This window comes from Artibeus jamaicensis, unplaced genomic scaffold (assembly GCF_021234435.1).
Source record: "Artibeus jamaicensis isolate MK-2021 breed Jamaican fruit bat unplaced genomic scaffold, CSHL_Jam_final scaffold_474, whole genome shotgun sequence".
NCBI classification, from domain to species: Eukaryota; Metazoa; Chordata; class Mammalia; order Chiroptera; family Phyllostomidae; genus Artibeus; species Artibeus jamaicensis.
In genome coordinates, this window is record NW_026522046.1 from 492,548 (window position 1) to 514,485 (window position 21,938).

The window sequence follows — 21,938 nt, forward strand, 5'->3', positions numbered from 1 at the left end:
GTGAACAGCTCTGTGTCAGTAGCGCCGACAGCTCCTTCATAATTACCAGTGCTATCCTGGGAAGGCTGTCACTAACAACCCTATAAATACTGAAGAGCGACATGCGGGCTATAAATGCAGACGTTGTAATCGTTCTTATCTTGCTCTTGTTCTCCACTATTTTAATTTCCTTTTAATCAAAATATTCCTGCCTCTACCTGAAAGTTTTTTCATCCTCATTTTTCTACTAATCATAATGGCAACTTTGCGTACAAAGTTGTAAAATGGTGCCCTGAAGGTAGTATGCTAATTTGTTAGATCATTATTAGCTCATTTGTTTCATGAAAGCTCCCCATTTGCCAGATAAAGAAACTGAGGCTAGATAAAATAAGTGACTTTATGAGATCAAACAGCCAGAAGTAGTAGCAGAGCCAGATTTCAAATACAGATCTTAATTCCACATCCAGTTCTTTTCCCACGACTTCATTCTGTCTCAGTATTTAAAAAGCTAGAAAAGAGAATCCAAACCATATTGTGTTTTTGCACAAATAGAAATAAATTTCTTCTCTTTGGTTTTGCTTTAAAAGCCATTTAAAATAGTACTCAGTAGTATAGGAACGATTACATGGTTAATTTGGATCTAGATGGGGAACTGACCAGAGCACACTTGAATTGGTGGGACAGTAAATGCTTCATTTTTATGAAGGGTTTCCAGGGATAACATATGTCTCAACAAGCTTGAAATTTGAGTAGTTGGCAGCGATAGTTCACAAGTCAAGATAAAAATACAGCCTAATTGTGGACTCTTGTTTAGACATTACTGCCATAAAATGATTATGTTAGCTTGAATCCACATGATGGAAAACTCTCAATATAGATTTAACGGATGCATCATAATGCTACCAGAAGCCAATATTCTTGACGTACCTTCTAACCTTATTTGAAATGCCTCCCTCAGCATGCTGACAAGTGATATCTGTGGCTGATTTATTCCAGATCTGTCCCTGCCTAGACAGTCCAAAGATTCCACCCTATTTGTGGATTTCGTTGACCTAATTCAAAAGTTTGACTTAACTGTTCTGTAGCAGTAGAAATAGCAACAGTTTATTCCAGGAACATAACCATGGTACATTTAAGCCATTTATACAGGCTTCTGCACATTATATACTTCTATGTAAATTACTTAGGCATTTGTATATAATAGAGAAACTCTGCTATCTAAAAAAAGAGTAGAAAAGGAACCGTGTGAAGAAGTAGAGAAACAACAGTAATGGATGGGAGAGAATGAGATGAGAAAGGGAGAAAAGATTAAGGAAAAGTTTTTCACTTAGTATAGCATTATTTCACTCCCATAACAATCTTGCCAAGAGCGTATTATTATTCACATACAACAGATAAGAAAACTAAAGCTCAAATATGAGAAATGGATAGTCTAGGTGCTCACAGCTTAAAAATGATGGGACCGGGTGTTGGATGTTATTCTATCAGTCGGGATTCTGGGAGGAAAGACATGGCACACTCAAACTGAGTAATTTGGGGAGAATTTAATGTGGGGAGCATGTAGAGGAACCCAGAAGGATAGTGCAGTCCTCTGAACCAATACTAGCCCATTATACCTAATTCTGAAGGGCGAAAGCTGGTTACAGGATGTGGAGACAGAGGTGTGCGTGCAGAGAAAGTTGGCTGGCAGAAGCGTGACCTTTCAGGGAGGAACACAGCCAATCAAGAACCATCTAAAGGGGAGGGACCCTAAACACTGAGGTTTCCCCCTGCCTCCTTGCTGCAGTTTCCTTTCAGGTTTACCTTTGGTCAAATCCAACTAACAAAGGGATTCAAAGGGAGGAGAAAAAAGACCCAGTGCATTTTGTTTACTCAAAATTGTGCTAAGACCAACATGTCTGGGTGTCATTATCTGTATTATTATCTCATACTTACTAACATTTTTTTCCCAGCAAGGTTTATTGAGGTATTTTTACATACACAAAATTCACCCTTTTAAGGTGTATAGTTTCATAAGTTTTGACAAATGTAGAAAGCATGTAGCCTCCACTACAATCAAGATATAGAACATGTTTATAATAGCCCTCCCCCCCAATTTCCTTCATGTCCCTTTGCAATCAAACTCCTACCGTACCCTCTAGGTTCTGGTAACCACCTATCCGATTTCTTTCCCTGTAATTTTGTTTTATTCAGAAAGAAGGCTGTAGGAAATTCTACAGCATGTGGTCTTTGGTGTCTGGATTCTTTTACTTAGATTGCTGCTTCTGAGATTTATTTCTGTTGCTAGAAGTATCAGCACCCTGTTTCTTTTTTAATGAGTGTGTTCTATGGGAAGGATGTACAACAATGTGCTTACTCATTCACCAGTTGATGGAAACGTGTGTTTTTCCCACTGTTTGGTCATTATGAATAAAGCTGCTGTAAACACTAATGTAGAGGTCTTTGGTGGATATATGTTTCCATTTCACTGGGACAAAGTACATAGATTTGGGATTCTTAGATCATGTGGTGAAGTATGTTAACTTAATAGGAATAGCAAAACTGATTTCTAGAATGGCTCCACCATTTTGCATTCCCACCCAAAATGAATGGGAGTTCAGCATCTTTGTTAGCATTTGACATTAACTACCATTTTCAAAAATGTTGCCATTCTAAGAAATGAATATTAGTATTTTGCTGTGTTTTGATTTGCTTTTTCCTAATGATTAACAATGTTCAGGATCAATTTGTGTACTTGTTTCCCATCCTATATCATCTCTGGTGAAGTGTCTGTTCAGATCTTTCTCCAATATCCAGTAGTGAGAGTTCTTCCTTTATATATTCTGGATAAAAGACTTTTATAAGACTTGTGTTTTGCAACTTTTTCCACTCTGGTGTGTCTTTTCATTCTCATAACAGTTTCTTTCCAGAATAGGCATTTTTAATTTTGATGAAGTCCTGTTACCCATTTTCTAAAAAGTGGACCATGATTTCTGTGTCCTCAGAAAAAGGATACAAAAATCATTCCCTCACCGAAGTTTGCAGAAATGTTCTCCTATGTTCCCTTCTATGAGCTTTGCAAAATTCTTTTGGCCATACATAAAATTTAGAATTAGCTTGTCACTGTACACAAAAGAGCTTACTGAGATTTTATTGAAATCTCAGTAAATCTAAAGATCGATTTTGAGAAAATTGACATCAGGAGTACTGAGTCTTCTGGTGTGCAAACATGGGATATTTATTTCTCTTTATTTAGATCTTTGGTTTCTATTTACAATGTTTGTGTTTTCAAAAGCATATGAATCTTGCCTATATTTTTTAAAATTTATACTTAATTATTTTTTGATGCTGTGATAAATTGTATTTTTTAAAACTTAAATTCCTGAGTGAACATCTGAGTATATAAAAGTAAATTGATTATTGTATATTCAGCTTGTATTCTGTGATCTTGGTAAGCTCATTTATTACTTCTAGTCAGTTTTTATAGATCACACAGGATTTTCTAAAGTGTATAAAATCCTCTTACTTGGTAGTAAAACTGTTTTTTATCTTCTGTTTCAATCTGTATGTCTTTTATTTCTTTGTAATTGTCTATTTCCTTTACTTGCTCCTCCAGGGAAATAGTGAATACAAGTAGAAAGTGAACCTCCTTGGCTTGATCTTGACCTCGGGGTGGGGAGGCCATTCATTTTTTTTCACTGTTAAATATGATAATGTAGGGTTTTTATAAGTCTTTTATTAGGCAGAGGAAGTTCCTTCCTACTGTTAGTTTTGTCAAAGCTTTTAAAAAAATCATAAACATTGAATTTGTAAATTAAAATTTTTTCTGCATTTGTTGAGATAATTCTATTTTTAGTCTATTGATATGGTAAATTATAATCTTACCTTCTAAGATAAACTCTCCTTGATCATGATTATTATCCTTTCATATATTCTATTAAAGTACTGGTAGTTTTTAAGAATCCTTATTTAAGAGAGCTATAGGCCTTTTATTTGTTTAAAATATATTTGAGGTTTTGGTATCAGAGTTATGCTGGTCTCATATTATGACTGAGGGGAATTTCATCCTTGTCTTTATCTATTCAGGCTGCTATAACAAAAATGACCATATACTAAGTGACTGAAACAACAAGCATTTATTCCTCATGTTCTAGAGGCTGGGAAATCCAAGATCAATGGGCCTGCAGATTGGTCACTGATGGGGCCCTACTCCCTCTTTCAGAGACAAGAAAAGTGAGACAACTTTCTGGGACTATTTTTAAAGTATATTTTATTGATTATGCTGTTACATTTGTCCCAATTTCTCCCCTTTGCCCCCTTCTGCCCAGTACCCTCCTTCCTTCCTTCAATCCCCCCCTTAGTCTCTGTCCATGGGTTGTGCCTATAAATTCTTTGGCTTCTCCCTTTTGTACACTATCCTTAACATCCCCCTGTCTATTTCGTTCCTACCAATTATGCTACTTAATCCCTGCACCGTTTCCCCCATTGTCTCCTCCCCGTCCCAGCTGATAACCCTCCAAATGATCTCCATACCTGTGATTCTGTTCCTGCTCTGGTAGTTTGCTTAGTTTGTTTTTTTGTTTTTGTTTTTGTTTTTGTTTGATTCAGTTGATAGTTGTGAGTTTGTTGTCACAAATCCAATTCTCCAGAGCTCTGTCTTCATGATCTGGTCAACTCTCAAAGCCCCTACCTCCTAACACCACCACATTTAGGAGTAGAATTTCAACACATTAATTTGGTGGGCACAAACATTCAATCTATAACCCCATCTATTTTGTCAAGAATTTGTGTGGAATTTGTATTATTTCCTCCTGAAATGTTTGGTAGAATTTACCAGTGAAATCACCTGTTCCATTAATTGCCATAATGGAACTGCCATAATTATGGAATTGCCATAATGGGGAGGTTTTTAACTAAAACCTCAAATTCTTTTATAGAGATAAGATTAATCATTTTAGTTATTTTCCCAAGTGAATTCTAATAGCTTGCATCTTTCAAATAATATGTCCATTTCACTAAATTATTAAATTAAAGTTATATTACTCTCTCTGTTCCTTTTTAATATTTGTATGATCTGTGATGACAATCCCTATTTGTCACCAATTTTGTTATTCTTTTTATTCAATCTTTTTTCTTGGTCAGTCATGCTAGACTTTTATCAACTTTATCTGTTCAAATAATTAACAGCTGGTTTCATTGATTTTCTCTACTATTTTTGTCATTTTATTTTACTGATTTTTGGTTTGTATTGTTTCCTTTCATGATTTGGATTTAATTTGTTCATATTTTTCAATTTTTTAAAAAGATGTTTAGATGATTTTAATAGATGTTTAGATTATTGATTAGAGATATTTCTTTTCTTCTCAATAAGCATACAGTGCTACCTATTTTCCCTCAAGCAGTGCTCTAACTATTTCCTATGCATTTTAACATGCTCTGTTTTCATGTTTTATATAATTTGGAACATTTTCTGAATTTCTTGGAAATATTTGACTATGGGTTATTTGGAAATATGCCATTTAATTTTCAAATTTTTGCTAATTTTCTATATATTTCTCTATTGTTGATTTCTAATTTAATTATTTTATAGTTAAGAAACATACTTTGGATTATTTCAACTGAAATAATCTGTCAGGATTATCTGTCAAGATTTGTTTTAGAGAAGACAATATAGTTGTCTACTTTGGTGAAATTTCATGTAGACTTTAAAAATAATGTGCATTCTTATTATTATTAAGTGGAGTGAGCTATAAATATCAAAGAAGTTAAACTGGCTGATAATGTTCAAATATATTTTAATGACTTACGTCTATTTGTTCTCTCAATTACTGAGGGAGAATTGCTGATGTCTTCAAGAACAATTGTTAATTTCTTTATTTCTGCTTTTAGTTCTGTTAGTGTTTGCTTTATTTAGTTTAAGCTCTTTATATAGCCCTCTACCACTATGTAATTTATCTTTTTATTCCTAAAAATTTTGTTTTGAAGTTTGCTTTTTCTCACATTAACACATTTATTATAGCTTTCCTTTGATTTGTGTTGGCATGGTACATATTTTCCCCACATCCTTTTAATCAGCTTGTGCCATTATATTAAAAATGGGCTCCTATAGAGAGCATAGAACTGGTTCTGCTTTTATTCCCCAATCTGTTAACCTTAAATTTCAATTAGTATATCTTGGCCATTTGCATTTACTGCAATTATTCATTTATTTAAGACTACCATCTTAATTTTCTTTCATTCTCAGCTGTTCCTCTGTTTCATTTCCTCTCACTGTACTTTATTTTGGATTATTATTTATCTTTAAGATAATACTACAGGTTCATAGTAAGCATTGTTATATTGCCAACCTTCCTTCAAACAGTATTTTCTCACTTCACATGAAATGTAACAGTGTTTCAGCAATTTGCGTTTGTTTAACCCTTCTCATCCTTTATGGTATTATTGCCACATATTTAAATTTTACCTGGTATAAATCCCACAGTTTTTTTTCTATTTTTGATTTACACGGTCATTTTTAATGACATAAGAGCTCTTTAAAACTTACAGTTTCCTGCATGTACCATTGCTGATGCTGCTCTTTGTGTTTGTTTCAATTTACTTTTCCATGTGATACCATTTTCCTTTTGCTAAAAACCTCCCTTAACATTTTTTAATGTTTTGTCTAAAGTGTTTAATTCACCTTTATTTTTGAGTGTTTAGAATTATGAGATAGCAGCTTTTCTTCTTTGACTCTTTAATGTGAATGTTCTATTTTCTTTCAGATTGCATAGTGTCTGGTGGGAAGTCAGCCATCTCTGTTTTCTATAATGTGCTTTGTTGTCGTTTGCTTTATGTTTACACTGAGGGTCTCTGAGTTTCCTGGTTGTTTTCATCAATTTTTGGTGAAAAAGTCTATTATATCTTCAATTTTTGTATCATTCTGTCCCTTTTTTCTTTCTGTTACCCCAGGTACATGTATGTTAGATTATTTGACTCTGCCCCCCACCTCTTGGAAGGTGTGATTTTCTTTACACTTTTATCCTCTTTGTATTTCAGTTAGAATACTTTCAATTGAGCTAGCTTTAAATTAGTTTATTGTTTTCTGTTCTGAATCCAGTCACTGTTATTGTGTGTGTTTATTTTTAATTTTTATTTTTAGTGTATTATAGGCCTGCCTAATGAATGTGAATTTCACCTATGCTTGGGGCTTCCAGGAGTTCTAACTTCTGGTGCAACCTACCCTTTTACTTTAGAAATTTGTTAAAAATTTAACTTTTTATTTTCTTAATTAATTTTATGGTGGACTCCTTCTTAAATGTTCTACCAAAGGTGAAACAATCTGTGTGCCCTCTTTCCCCTGAGATAAACTGTAACCATTTGGATTTTACTGTCCCTGGTTGTTTATTGACTTCAATTCCCTGATGGGTTAAAAAAAAAGGCTTTCATGCCTTTGTGACAGTGACATTGTCTTGCAACTTACATGCCAGGTGGAAACACAGATCTCCTTTCTTACATTTGTATGCTATTTTTATAGTATAAAAATATTTCAATAATCCCTTTCCATTTATTTTTTCTGAAAATATTGTTTTTATTATGATTTCTATTTTATAGATGTGAAAAACATTTGAAAGCACTTACTATTGTAGAAATGAGGTGTAAAGTATGCCTCTTATCTAAGTTCTGCCTTTCCATTGAATTTTTCCTTTAATAACAAAATATAGAGGTATGAGGATGGCGTAAATTATTCCTTTAATAATAGAATTTAGAGGTGCAAGAACAGCAATCATGAACCTTCTCATATTTTCCCCTGTATTTATGCTGAAGTGAACTCTGAAAGGCTACATTTTCATTTCATCTTGACCTCCCAGGTCAGAAAACTGATTTATACCTCTGGACTTCTATAGACCTCTGGTTTTGTCTGTGTTTTTGATGTGTTCAATGGTTAGGGCACATTGAGCCTGGGTAGTTGCTTGGAACAGGCTTTCATAGCACAATGGAGGTTTCCAGGTCACCTTTGAACCAAAGCGTGTTAGCTTTCATTTTTACTTTATAGGGCCAGCACTGGCCTTATTTCAAGAACTGTTTTCACAGCCACACCTTTTGCTAACCCTGATAGAATGTCTTTGCCATTAGATACCTCCAACCTTTAAACCTTCCCTCATTAAGATTGCCATTATTGGTTACATTGGGTACAGGATTCTAGCTGCTACATTCTAACAGTTTAAATCACTGACTTTATCAGTTTAAAACATGGAAATGCTGGGACAGCAGAAGGCACACTAGAAGATCAACAGCCATATCTATCTATCTATCTATCTATCTATCTATCTATCTATCTATCTATCTATCTATCATCTATCTGTCTATCTATCTATCTACACATATATATCCATATCCTCAATTTTCTCTGTTCCTCTCTCCCTCTTCCATAAACACATACACACACAAACATACATGACCCTCTAAGAAAATATTACTTGCCCAAAATGAAATACTAATCTAATAATAACCTATGCATGTATAGCACTTCCAAATTTACAAATGCCTTTATAATTTAGAGAACTGCTACAGTAATTGTTCTCTTGACACAATAGTGTCCATAAATAACAGAGCAACTATTAATAACACCATTATACAAAGGAAAAAAACTGATGTTTAAAGAATGATATTTACCTGTCCCATTTGATGAACAAGAAATTTTGCTGGGTCTCTGGAAGTTGTGACTCTGCATTCTAGGAGCCTATATTGTAATAGCAAAGACAAAGTTGAAATGCAAGTAAGTCCAGGATGGTCTCCACATTATTCTGTGAAGAAAACACCCCCAATGTTTGGCTTTTATTTTACATCATTTTTATAGGGTTTGTTTTCCTAATGGATAACTGATACTCTGGAAAATTTTCTACCAATTATTGTTATCGAGTATGTTTTTCTCTCATGTTGAGTCAGGAACTATTTGTTTTGAGTTAAAGTTAGAGGACATTTTAGGGGAAGACCCTGGATAATGAAAATATTTATTGATTATCTTCTATGAGACATGTACTACATTATGTTTCCTTACAGCCATAATAATCAATATAATGCATAGCAAGTTTATAATGTGACAGCATTATTATTAAATCCTTACTTCTATACAGTGGCAGAGAAATTATAATTACTATGTTCATTTTACAGAAGAAACAATTAAAACTTAGCTAAAGACAATAAACTAGTGGATGGTAAAGCCAAGATTTCAGTCAGATTTTTCTGAACTTAAAGCATATGTTTTTAACAACAACACACACTCTCTCTCCATCTAATCCTACAAACATCTACAAGGTAGGTCTTACTCGAAATTAAATCACAGGGAAACTAGGTTTGGAATGCATGTGTAAACATGAGAGCTAGGATCTGTGTGCACAAAAAACGATCCAAAACCTTTTTGTTCAAGCCTTCCTCAGCACTGCTTTCCACTGTTCCACGCCAATGACACTGAGAAGTCACCCTGACAACGCCAGTGTCCCTGATACTTCTGTCAGGTGTTCAAACCATGAATTGCCATCATGAAGGAGAAGTAGTGTCTGAATTATGCATCCCTTAAATTCACCTCTATGAATTCACACTTCCAAGGATCTTCAGGCTTAACAAAATAAATGAAAATAAACAAATATGCTGTTGTAACTAAACTACAAACCCTCCGGCAACTAGGAGATGCCACTGACAAGGCTATTAAATACTTTAGGCATCTAGTGAAATAAGGCTTCACCTTCAGTAAACATACCTGGTGCAAATCAGCTGTGCTATGGATGCCTACAAATGTTGACAGTACATTTAAACACAGACAAGATATGGAAAGGATGGAGCTAATAAGCCTACTCTATGCTGGTCAGGTTTTGTCACATCTTAGGAGAGATACAGACATGCTGGAGTCTCCCAAAATGGGGGCCCAGCGTAAGGTGAGGTCTGGAAATCTATTAAATCAAGGGTTATTTAGAGGTATGGGCATGTTTAATTCAAAGGAAAAATTATCTATTGAAAATCCTAATAATTATCTTGGATTATAAAATACAGGAAGAGTATTTAAATTCAATTGGAACAAAAGACAATTGATCAGTAACATTTTGTATTAAGGACATTTTGTTAAAAGAATTCTTTTTTTCAAAGAACAGTTAGTCCCCAGGTCAAAAGGTACTTACACAAAAGTGGATCTGTCAGGGGTGCTGGAGAAAGGGTTGTTACATCGAGAGGGAGGTCAGATTAGGGATTAGTGAGGTCTTTCTAAACTTTGTGATTCTATAAAAAAACAAACAAACAAAAAAAGAAATGTAGATGTACACTTATATTTGAATAGAGTGGTTTATTTTGATAATATTCCATATATTAATCAAAGTTACATAGGAAAGTTTTAAAATATAAATTAAATAACCTAGTGTAACTGCCAAACATATTGAGCACATCAAAATAAATTTTCATTTGATAATACTAGCCTTTGTCATATAGTCAATTTACATCTGGTTATCCAACTATACCAATATACTGGTTGAATAAAACACAGAGATAATATGTGATATTATCATCAATCCTACCTGCTTTAGAATTAGTTCTCTTATTATGTCATATTTGCTCAAAAAGTTATAATATTTTCATTTTAATAACTGTATATAGATGTAGGCATAAATGTAAGTCCTGGGCATTAATATTCCTTTTTAAAATTTTATTCATTTCTCTTTTACCTCTATATATTAAATAATAGTATTTAACCTGAACCATGGGCAAATAGTTCTATAGTTATAAGCATTTTGCATTATAATTTGTTGTTTTGTCAAGCAAAAAAAGTGTTTAAGCATAGTTTTCTGTTTAATAATGAATTCAAATTGGAAAAGGAAATGGACTGACTTGCACGTGATTTGGATGATCTTTTTAAATTTTTTTATTCTTTTACCATTGTTCCATTACAGTTTTCTCTATTTTTCCCATTGCTCTCCTCTGCCCTGCCCATCCTTCTCTCTCACAGTCAATCCCTACCCTGTGGTCAATGTCCATAAGTCATTCATACATGTTCCTTAACTACTTTCTTCCCCTTCATGTGCCCTTCTTCCCTTCCCTTCTACCTTCTAGTCACTGTCAGTCTGTTCCTTGTTTCCAAGCTGTTGGTTATTTTTTTGCTCATTTTTTTGTTTTGTTCATTAGGTTCCTGTTACAGGTGAGATCATATGGTATTTGTCTTTCACCTCTTGGTTTATTTTAGTTAGTATAATACTCTCCAGTTCCAACCATGCTGTCATGAAAGGTTGGAGTTCCTTCTTTGTTTCTGCTGCATAGTATTCCACTGTGTAAGTGTACCACAGTTTTTGATCCACTCATTTACTCATGGGCACTTAGGCTGTTTCAAACTCTGAATTTCCTTTCAAATTTCAGGTTAGGAGCCACATTGAGGAATTCATAAGTCAATATTTAGGAAGTGAAATAATAACATTTATGAAGCATTCACTTTGAATGACATATTGCTCTAAGATATTTTATATACACCAGTTTATATAAGCACTGAAATAGTCCTATGAGGTGAGTCCTTTTATTCCATTAATTTTGCAAATAAGAAAACTGAGATTTACAGAGGTTAGTCAATAGGTTCAGTTAGAATTACAGGTCAAACGCCTGACCTTTACTCTTTATTGATAGAGAAAAGCCTCCTACAAAGGCAGTGACAAATGTCAATCATAGCTGGAATAGCAATAGATTGTAGTCAGAAAAAATAGTCAGGAATTAGTAAAAATAATGTTTTTCTTTTACTTTTTAAAGTAAATATTTATATATAAACATTTCTATATTTTTATATAGTTAATATAGTTTGTGTAGGAATTTTTTTATTCAAAGCTCATTCTATTTCTCTCTCGCAACCATGCAAACACACACACACTAGCATTTTTTAAATGTTTTATGACTTTGTGCACTACAGGTTGATAGTCAATACATAGCAGAGGCAAGCATTTTGCCCTTAAGAAGAATTGTCACATCCCACAGCCTTCTGAAAAACTGGATTTTTGGCTGCCAGCCCTGATTTAATTTGGAAATATTCCACATTTTTTCTTTTTGCAGATTAGAAGTAAGATACTCATTGTAATAATGACTCAGAGGTATCATTTGATCCTCCATGGACTGGGGTACTCAGGTTCCAGAAGTAAGACTGAATCTCCTTCCCTGTGCTGGTCCTGGACAAGTGTCAGGTTTTTTAGGGTCTGGTTCCTCATCTGTGAAATAAGGAGCTTTTGCCAGTGATCCATAAGGTCATTTCCAGTTTTCAAGTGTCTTTGACTTACTAATTTGTGTAACTGCTTATTTGGGAATATGCTACAGCAACTACACTGTTGTGTGTTTTATTTTTTTAGAGTCTTCTGTATACCAGGTCCTGAGCAAGTTAAGGTATAAGATAAAGATTTTGTAAGGGATAGCCACCGATATCCTCCCGTAACTTAAGGTCTTACAGAAGAGTAGATTAATTTGAAACATAATGATACTTTAATGTGACGAGTGCTATACAAATGGCATGAAAAGTAGTGTTATGGAAGCATATTTTAAACATGCTTTGAGAGATTTATATTCTGTCATAATATTTACTTTCCAGGGTGACTGAAGGGCTGACAGATCTCACCCCAACAGTAAGTGTGTGCACACGTGTTGTTTGAATAAGGAGGTATCTTACCACACAGAGGCCAAGACTAGAAGAGGCCTTTAAGGTCCACAAAACTACAATCATAAATGAACAAAAGTAACAATTTTTTTACTCATTTAAGATCCTCTTTCAGCTTTCGTGGATGTAAAAACAACCAGAAGCTATAAATTAGTGTCTACACTAATTTTACATTATTTTAACTACAATTATCAACATAAACTATTATTTGAATAGAAATCATACATGCTTAGCATTGATCTCCTATATTTCTTAGAATATAAAAAATACTGTTTCTTTTTTTTTAATTTAAAAATTTTTTATTTAATTATTTTTCAACTACAGTATTCTGTCTTTTACTCCCATCCCAGGCCACCCCCCGGGCCCCCTCCCCTTTCCACCCCCCTTAGTTGTTGTCCACGTGTCCTTTATACTAGTTCCTGTAAACCCTTCCCCTTTTTCCCCTGAAATTCCCTCCCCTCTCCCCTCTGGTCACTGTCCCCCTGTTTATTTCTCTTCACATTGTGCCTTTGTGTTAGCATTTGTACTGATCTCCCTTCTTACCAAAAATAAACTCACTCATTATCTGTGAAGTTACTAGAATTCGTTGACCTCCAAAGTGACACAAAACTATATATCCCTCATTAACATGTATATGGTAGTCTTACATCTGATGATAAATGTGGAGGCAGTAATATGAAGTTAAATGTAAAGCTAGAATTCAACTTTGTACAGAATTGACGGGTGGAAGAGTGTGTGGCTGGGTGAGCAAGGCCATCCTCTCCCCAGGCTGTCCCTAGTTCCTTCCCGCTCCACCCAGTCCAGTCTCAGAAGCACTGGGGAGCTATTCATCTTGTTTCCCTGTTTTACTTGTGCTTAAAGGCTATCAAAACATAACAACAAAAATAGGTTAAATAATTAGAAGAAAAATTCATTTTATTATTGGCATAAAACAACTGATGAAGTAAAAATCACCCACAGTGATAAACATTGAAGTGTATGCTTAAATTGAAGAGCATAGAATGTAAGTTTAAAGTTGAAAATCAGCACATTTTTTTATTGTCACCCTATCTGATTTAGACCATCTTAAAAATTAGTTTTTGTTTTCTCAAGGGCCTTGTTTTTCTTTTCTATATCAACATACCTTTACTAGGCCACAAAAATAAACTTAAATTCTCCAAGTGTTTGTATCCCCTACAGGAAGAGATTTGCTTTTTAGGAATCCTGTGGACACACCAGGTAGACTTAAGCTTATACATGGAAACTGAAAATAAAAAGGTTGCTTGCTTTCTGGCATTTATTGTTCATAGCTTTTTGTACAAAGGGATGAACATTTTTTTCTTTTCTTCTCAGACTCTGCAGATACTCCTGACTCACAAAACTCTTACCTGGTTGGGTTTGGCTGCTGGAGCCATTCTTACCCCGTTTCATGAACATTCCCAGATCACTTCTTTTTTTGTCCTTTCCACAACTTTCTATCCTCAGTTTTAATGGTTTCTCAAGTCATTGGTTGGGTACTTCACTATTCACTTTGACTATTTGACTTTTCAATTACCTTTGGATTTTACTCTTTGGTGCATGGCTGCTGGCATCTGTTCTCTATTTTTAAATTATCAGGGTGCAAGATCCTCACTTCTTAGGCTCTATTTTAGTCCTATGGGACATAGACTCACTGGAACTGCTTTTCACTCATAACACTCCATCTTCAAGTGCATAAATATCATGGTTTTCCTTTACCAAGACAGAGAAAATAGAGGGGAGGTGATTGGAAAAAGAAGTATCCATAGATTTGGAGTCAGAAACTTCATTTACTCACTACTTATTGAATTAGAATTACAAATTTAGTGATTAGACTTATGGAACTTCATTTAATTCTATTATTAATTTGTATTCAAAGACACAATTCTTATTTCCTATTTCATAGATCCTATGGAAAGAGAAACAAATTATAGTTGTTTTCTATTACAAGTTTGGATGCATTTCAGTAACAAGTCAAAACTTGAGATAAATTCATATCTCTCCAGATTTCACTGCTTTCTAGGGATGTGCTTTTTAGATAAATTATGAAACAGCATTTTATCTTATTGTTTAAATTCCATTGATTAATATGTGTTTTGGTAACATGATAACAAACATCTAAACTTGCCCAGAATTTAGATTCCAGGTTTGGGATACATCCTTTTGATGCACATTAACTACAATACAGCATCTCACAGTTTTCCAAGTAGACTGGATCCTCAAGGTGATATTTCTAAGTATTAATAGAAAATGATAACCTTATGTTTAACATCATTAATTCACCAGCTATCAACTATTACTTAGAATTTATTTATGGGGTCTATTCTCAAAGACACCCTAAATATTATATCTCTTCTGTAAATCCTTTCCTAGTCTTTTCACTTGTTCTTTCTTTCTCTGGTATTTCATAAAACAAGCACTTTTATTCCTTGTTATTCTTAAATTAAAACTTCTGCTACATCTCTGAGTCTTCTATTAGATTATAACACCCTTCACAAAAATTATAGTTTACCTACAAATATTATAGCAGTTTCAGGTATATACCCTAGTGATTACACAACATATAACTTACTGGTGATCATCCTGATAAATCTTGTACTCATCTGACACCACAAATAGTTATTAGAATATTATTGGCTATATTCCCTTTTCTGTACTTTACATCCCCATAACTACTATGTACCAATGAATTTGTACTTCTTAATCCCTTCATCTTTTTTTCATCCATCCTCCTAACCCCTCTCCCACCTGATGGCTGTTAAAATGTTCTCTGTATATATCAGCTCTTACTTAAAAGCTTATTTCTGGTTTATTGTCTTAATCTTATTATTACATTTAATAAAATGTTATAGTGACTGAATTATCTTCCTATTCCAGCTTTCCACTCATTATACAACGAACACTGACCAGCTTACTATACTAGATATATTCTTAATACACATAGACACATGTATACATATCTTTGGGCAAATTTCCTGGAGGAGGTGGATACTAATACTGATCCTGTACTGCTGCATAGATAATTAACTTTAATGATGTATATAAAGCAAATGTAAATGCTTACTATGTATTCAATAATAGTATCAGGTATTCACAACATTCAACTGAATTTTATAAAATAGATTACAATGTTTTGCAAGGTGGTTACAATTATTATCACAATTTTTTAAGTTGAGGTTGTGAGACAAAGTAATTAAGTGCTAGGCTCCAAATCACAAATCCAGTACATTTCTGAGTCTATATTGGACCTTGGACAAATTGTGTACGCGTATGTGTATGTGTATGTGTATGTGTATTTATATATATAGTTACTGGGGTGAAGTATTATGGAAGATAAAATCCAGATGGAAAATTGGCTTATTTAAATAGCATTTTTCTTAATTATGTTCCAGAACTAGCTGAACAATAGAGACATAAAGTGGCAAGACTGTGCTTGAGAAACTCATTATGGGAGAAGGAAGGAAAAAAACAGGCATCTTATTATAAAAAGTGCAATGGTCCCTGTTAGTTCAATGGAAGCGTGAAGGAAGTGTGAAGCTGTCTAACTGCCTCTGGCTGGAGGAGTGGAGGATGGTTTTATAAAGTAGGAGATGTTGAGTTAAGATTTAAAAAGAGTGTAAAAATACTAAGTGATGGGGAAACACTATGTGCAAAAGCATTCATGGATTGAAGTTCATGTTCTAGAAGTATTATATTTGCTGCAAAATATACAATAGTTGTGGATGTGAACTCAACCTTGGAAATGGAAAATTTTTTAAAAATCAATAAATAAGATGATTGCCTTATATTTAAGATAAATTTAATGTAGCTCTCCTACCAAGTTCAGATTTAACTCACCTCATGCCTATTATTAGAGCATTTTACCATGGACTTGCGTTTTTAAACCAACACATTAACTAGTTAATAATCACAACTTGCTTATTTTCAATGATCCATTAAATATACTCCATTCTGAAGCAAGGAGATTAGAGAAGTATGAACTATATATAGTTGGAAAGACTAAAAACCTCAGTAAGTAGAACAGACATTTGCTTATTGGCATAGGTACACCGAAGGATGTCCTCTCCTCACATTGCCAACATGTCAGTATTTTTAACAGATGTTATTAGGACACCACAGCAATGCAGAGATGCATGTAAGCTGAGAGCATAATCACTATGAGGACTGAAGGCTGATGATTTGACTGTGTTGAAATTACTCCGGTGTCCCTCTAATTTGTCACATGACTTAGTGTTTAACTCTGTTATATGGTTTTAAAATCTGGGTTCTTGGTGATTTCTTTTTCTTTTTCTTTTCATGAAGTGGATGACGATTTGTAAACTGATTCTTCATGTTCCTAAACCACTGAGCATTTTAAAAATTAGTTTCCATGAAATAGACGTGGTTTCAAAGGAAGTCTTGGCTCAAATAGCTTCTGCTTGGGGACTTTGACTGCCAGGATATCCATTCAAAGAAAGATGGTGATTTCTAAATTATTCTATTTTTACTTTGATATCCTCCCTGTAACTCTACAGTTTTCTCCATGTTGCTTCCCAGGATCTCCTTCCTGTTTGTCTTCAAGATATGTTACCATTAGCAACTGCTATTACTGGTCCTCCTTGCTCCATTAACTACCAAATCTTAGTGGAAAAGTGAAAACATGTTGCAGATATAATAGTCTAAGAAAATATTTTCTTAAATATTTAACATTCTTTTTTAACATGTTCAGACATGAAAAGCAAGTAAGAATTAAGAAAATGATTTAGCATAAAATAAGTCAAAATGATTTTTATTTTTGTATTTTTAATTTTTTACAGATTTCATTTATTTTTTAGAGAGAAGGGAAGGGAGAGAGAAAGAGAGGGAGAGAAACACTGATGTGTGAGAGAAACACCAATCAGTTGTCTTTCTCCACCTCCAAATGGGGACCTGGCCCTCAACCCAGGCATGTGCCCTGACCAGAAATGAAACCAGCACCTTGTAGTTTGCAGTCCAACTCTCCACTCACTGAGCCACACCAGCCAGGGCAAAAATGATTGACTTTAACAATATGGACAAATCCTTGGATTTTTATGTTGCTCTTTTGACTTAATTCACTTCATTTTCATGTACTCTTGAACAACAAACATTAACTGAATGCTTATTTTTTCTAGGCACTGTGTGGTTGGGAAATAATTTTTAAAAATCAGAAAAAAAAATCTGCTCTTGAGAAATTCACCAACTAGAGAGAGTGAGAAATATATATTAAAAATAACTTTATCTAAGGCCACTAGAAGAATTTACACGATGCAATGTTAAATCTCTATTTTGGGGGTGAAAAAACAAACTTCATTTTTATGTATTAGGGACACACACATTTTAGCAGAAACCATCACTAGAGGATTTAAATGTGTTTGGACATGTTTGGTGGTTCAGCAAGAGCGACTCCTCTGGAATTTTTTTGTACAAAAAATCAGTTTTATGATTTCCTTTCACAGGAAAGAACTCAAAGTAGCAGAGCAGGTTGAAATGCATTAAAAATCAGTTTATATCTCATTGGAAGAAAGTATTTTTCTACAGCCCTTCTCTTGTGGATGTGAGAGGGGTGAAGAAAAAAGAAAGATCTGAATCTAACTTTCTGGTAAAGCTATAGGTGCTTTATGATGCATAGCCCAAGGACATAGTCAACAATGTGATGAAGGCTTTGGGGGTGGGGCTGGGGGACTAGGTAGAGGAGGTAAAGAGGGGGAAAATGAGGGGGAAAATGACACTATCTGTAATAGTGTCAACAATTATATATATTTCATATACATATATGTATATGGTGTACAGCATATGTGTAAGTTATGGTGGTGGTGAATATAGTAGACCAAGTAGGTAACGCTGTCCAGAAAATGGGCCAGAATAAATGTAGGGGAAGATGTCATGCTTTGGCATTCACTGGCAAATCTGACAACAGGAGAGACATCATGTCATCTTCTTCATAGGCAATTTTGGCCTTGGCATTGGAAGCGCTGGTTGCTTTGGTAATGCCTTTGTGGCTTATGATGATTTTAGCATTCTCAGCAGCTAACTTCTTCCCATTTATCTAGAGCAGCGGAGAAGCAAAATGGAAGGTAATGCATGACCACTGAAACAAATTATTTGTGAACAACTGTGTAATATCTTTTAGGGACACAAAGAACTAGCTTGATAGGGTTTGAAGGGATCTAGAAGTATAACACTGAGTAAAACCAGGACAGAGAGCACTGTTTGATATTGTTGTTTTAATACCACATAGGCCTCCTTTTTAATTTCTCCTTTTAGGTTTGATTTTTCTTTAGAGGGAAATAACCTACAACTAAAACTATAATTATTTTTAGCAATATGCTTACAACTCGCTGTTCTATATCTTCTAAACACTACCATGTTATCCACTTAGATTAGTAAGAAGCAGCTAGCTGGTACCTCAGAAATTTAGCCCTCTGCCAAAAAATAATTTAATCTAATCTTCTGATTTATTGAGTCCATTTTTAAAAGAGCCAGATGAGACATTAATGTAGGCTCTGTAAACTTGTTCTTCCCCGTGAGTACCAGTTATCAACTCCCTGTTTCTCAGCTCCATATCTGTCCTTTGTGATACTGAGGCTGAATCTTGTGGACCTTACCAGTTGGTAAAATGTAAGCCCTCATCAATAAGGAGTGAAACTACAAGTTGATGGACGCAGGAAAAATCTTCCCTACTGAGTCCCAATCAGTCCTCCACTATTTTATTCAGCAAGAAAGTTTCATGTACATCAGTAGACTATAAATTTGCAGAATAAACTGCTTCCAAGTAGCTCACTGTTAAATAGGCCAAGTCTAGCCTCTTCAGACCCTTCCCAACGGCAGGGCTTTTCCACAGACCAGCTCTAGGCAGAACTCTGTCAAGTTTCTTGGCCACGCGCAGACTTGTGTGTTTCTGTGGTTGCCATGCTCATTCCAGAGAAGTTTAAATTCCAGTCTTGAGGGCAAGGCCTTTCTCCTGATTCTTCGTTCCTTCATTGTGTGCTCCCTCTTCAGCTAGTTGTAGTAGTTGCTGTTTTTGTACCTGTTACTCGTGGATCTCATGAGTTCTATATATGCTTCTTATAGTAATTAACTACTTTATAATATTTAAAGATTCTTTATATTCATTTGTAGTCATTCAAATGACTGATGAATTTTTTATATCTTGATTGAACCCTGATTAATATATCCCATTTTCTGTTATGCTATTCACACTAACATATAAATATTCAAAAGATAAATTTAGCATTAGTTTTTAAAAAAGCATTACTTCTTTTATTATGTAATGAAAACCTATTGTTTTACTTTTTATTTTGGTGTCCAGGAGACACAGAATGCACAAATATATATTATTGGAAAAATAGTAAACTTCTTATTCTAGGGTTAGCAAATATTTTCTATAAAGAGCCAGATAGTAAAGAGTTTAGGTTTTACAGGTCATATGTTCTCTATTGCAAGTATTTGCCTCTCCTGTTATAGTATTAAAGCAGCCAAAATAATACAAAGATGAAGGAGAGTGACTTTAGTTGAATAAAACTTTATCCACAAAATCAGACATGCAGCCAGATTTGACCTTCAGGCCACAGTTTTCCAGCTCCTGCATTAGATAATAATCTCATTACACAGATACATAGTAAAAATACCACATATAGAAAATATAACTTGTAATATATGATTATGATTTTAAAGCCATTAAATTATAGAAAATGTGTAAGGAGTTGAATGGATTTTCAAGTCAGACATTTTAATCTGTGGGTCTTGGTAGGCAGAGCCTTAGCTATGGAATCAGACTTTGAATACGGATTCTGACATTTCTCACTGATATGGTTATGGATGGTCCGGTTTATGTGCCTAAACTTTGTTTTCTTCTTATTCAACATAGAGCTTTTAAGACTTTACCTCAAATGTGTAACACAATGCCTAGTATTCACAGAAAATTAAGTAATGCCTAGTTTGTAGAGTATATTATTTTAGGCAGAGGAAACAAAAAAGGAAAAATTAGATACAAAGTTTGCACTCAAGGGAAATGATATTCGGAATAGCATAGGTACATAAAGATAGTTTATATATAGGCCTAACCGAATCACACAGGTATATGATGAAGCCTGTTATTTTAGCACTGCTTAAATATTATATACTTTAAATATTTGTTCAATATTAATTTAGAGCAGATGCTGACCACTGCACCAGGGGAGGAATGTAGGCCAAAAAGTTAAGAGAATTAGTGCTATATCCAGTCTAAGTAGCCAACACAGACAATTTTTATAAAGATGAGACTGAGATACCTTTATATGTCAAGGTCAAGAACTATTATCAGTTGTCATAGGGGCTTGATAGTAATTTGATTCAATTAGAGAAAGTAATGTTTTCTCATTATTTCTGAATATATACACACATATTTGTATGTATATATGCAATGATATATTCTCATACAATTATCGTGTATAATACATATATGAAAAAGAATTAAAAACATGTTTACAGAGTTCTGTTAAGCTTCACAACAAACCTACCCATGTAATCATCACTCAGTTCAAGAGGATTATTGACAGCACCCATTCCCCTCCTACACACTATTTATTCCTTCTGAACAAATGTGACTATAGTACCCAATTGTACAATGATACAACTTTTTCACTTTTCCTTCCTTATCCTTTAGTTTTTGAATTTAATGTAAATGGAAACATGCAGTATATATCATCCTTGAATGGGTTCTTTTATTCAATATTAGGTGAGTGACATTCAATACTCAATAAAATATTGGCAAATTGCATCCATCAATACATTAAAAGATCATACACCATGATCAAGTGGGATTCATCCCAGGGATGCAAGGATAGTGCAATATTCACAAATCAATAAATGTAATATATCGCATAAACAAAAGGAAAGACAAAAATCACATGATCATATCAATAGATGCTGAACAAGCATTTGATAAGGTATAGCACCCATTTATGATAAAAACACTCAGCAAAGTGGGAATAGAGGGAGCATTCCTCAACATAATAAACACCATATGTGAGAGACATGTATAATTTGTCTCTTGTACACCCCCAACTGGGGACCTGGCTTGCAACCTGGGCGTGTGCCTTGATTGGGAATCAAACCAGTAACATTTTGGTTTGTGGGATCATACTCAGCGCACTGAGCCACACCAGTCAGGGCACCTCAGTCTAGTTTTTTGAAAGTATTTTATTGTTGTTCAATTACAGTTTTCTGCATTTCCCCCCCACCATCCATCTAGTTTTTTAACACATCCATAACCTCACATATTTACCTTGAGGGCATTACGCTGAGTGGAATAAGCCAGGTAGACAAAGACAAATACTGCACAGTATCACTTATATGTAGA

The 21,938-nt window shown here is 34.3% G+C and overlaps 1 protein-coding gene across 1 annotated transcript in view; it reads right to left on the reverse strand.

Annotated features, from left to right (window-relative positions):
* OSTN (osteocrin) overlaps window positions 1–8,645 on the reverse strand; it is a 58,502-nt gene extending 49,857 nt beyond the window's left edge. The window contains exon 1 of the mRNA XM_037131782.2: window positions 8,611–8,645. Within this exon, the coding sequence (XP_036987677.1) occupies window positions 8,611–8,619 (9 nt within the window). The 5' untranslated portion in view covers window positions 8,620–8,645. The remainder of the gene's footprint in view (window positions 1–8,610) is intronic.
* Window positions 8,646–21,938: the final 13,293 nt, after the last annotated feature.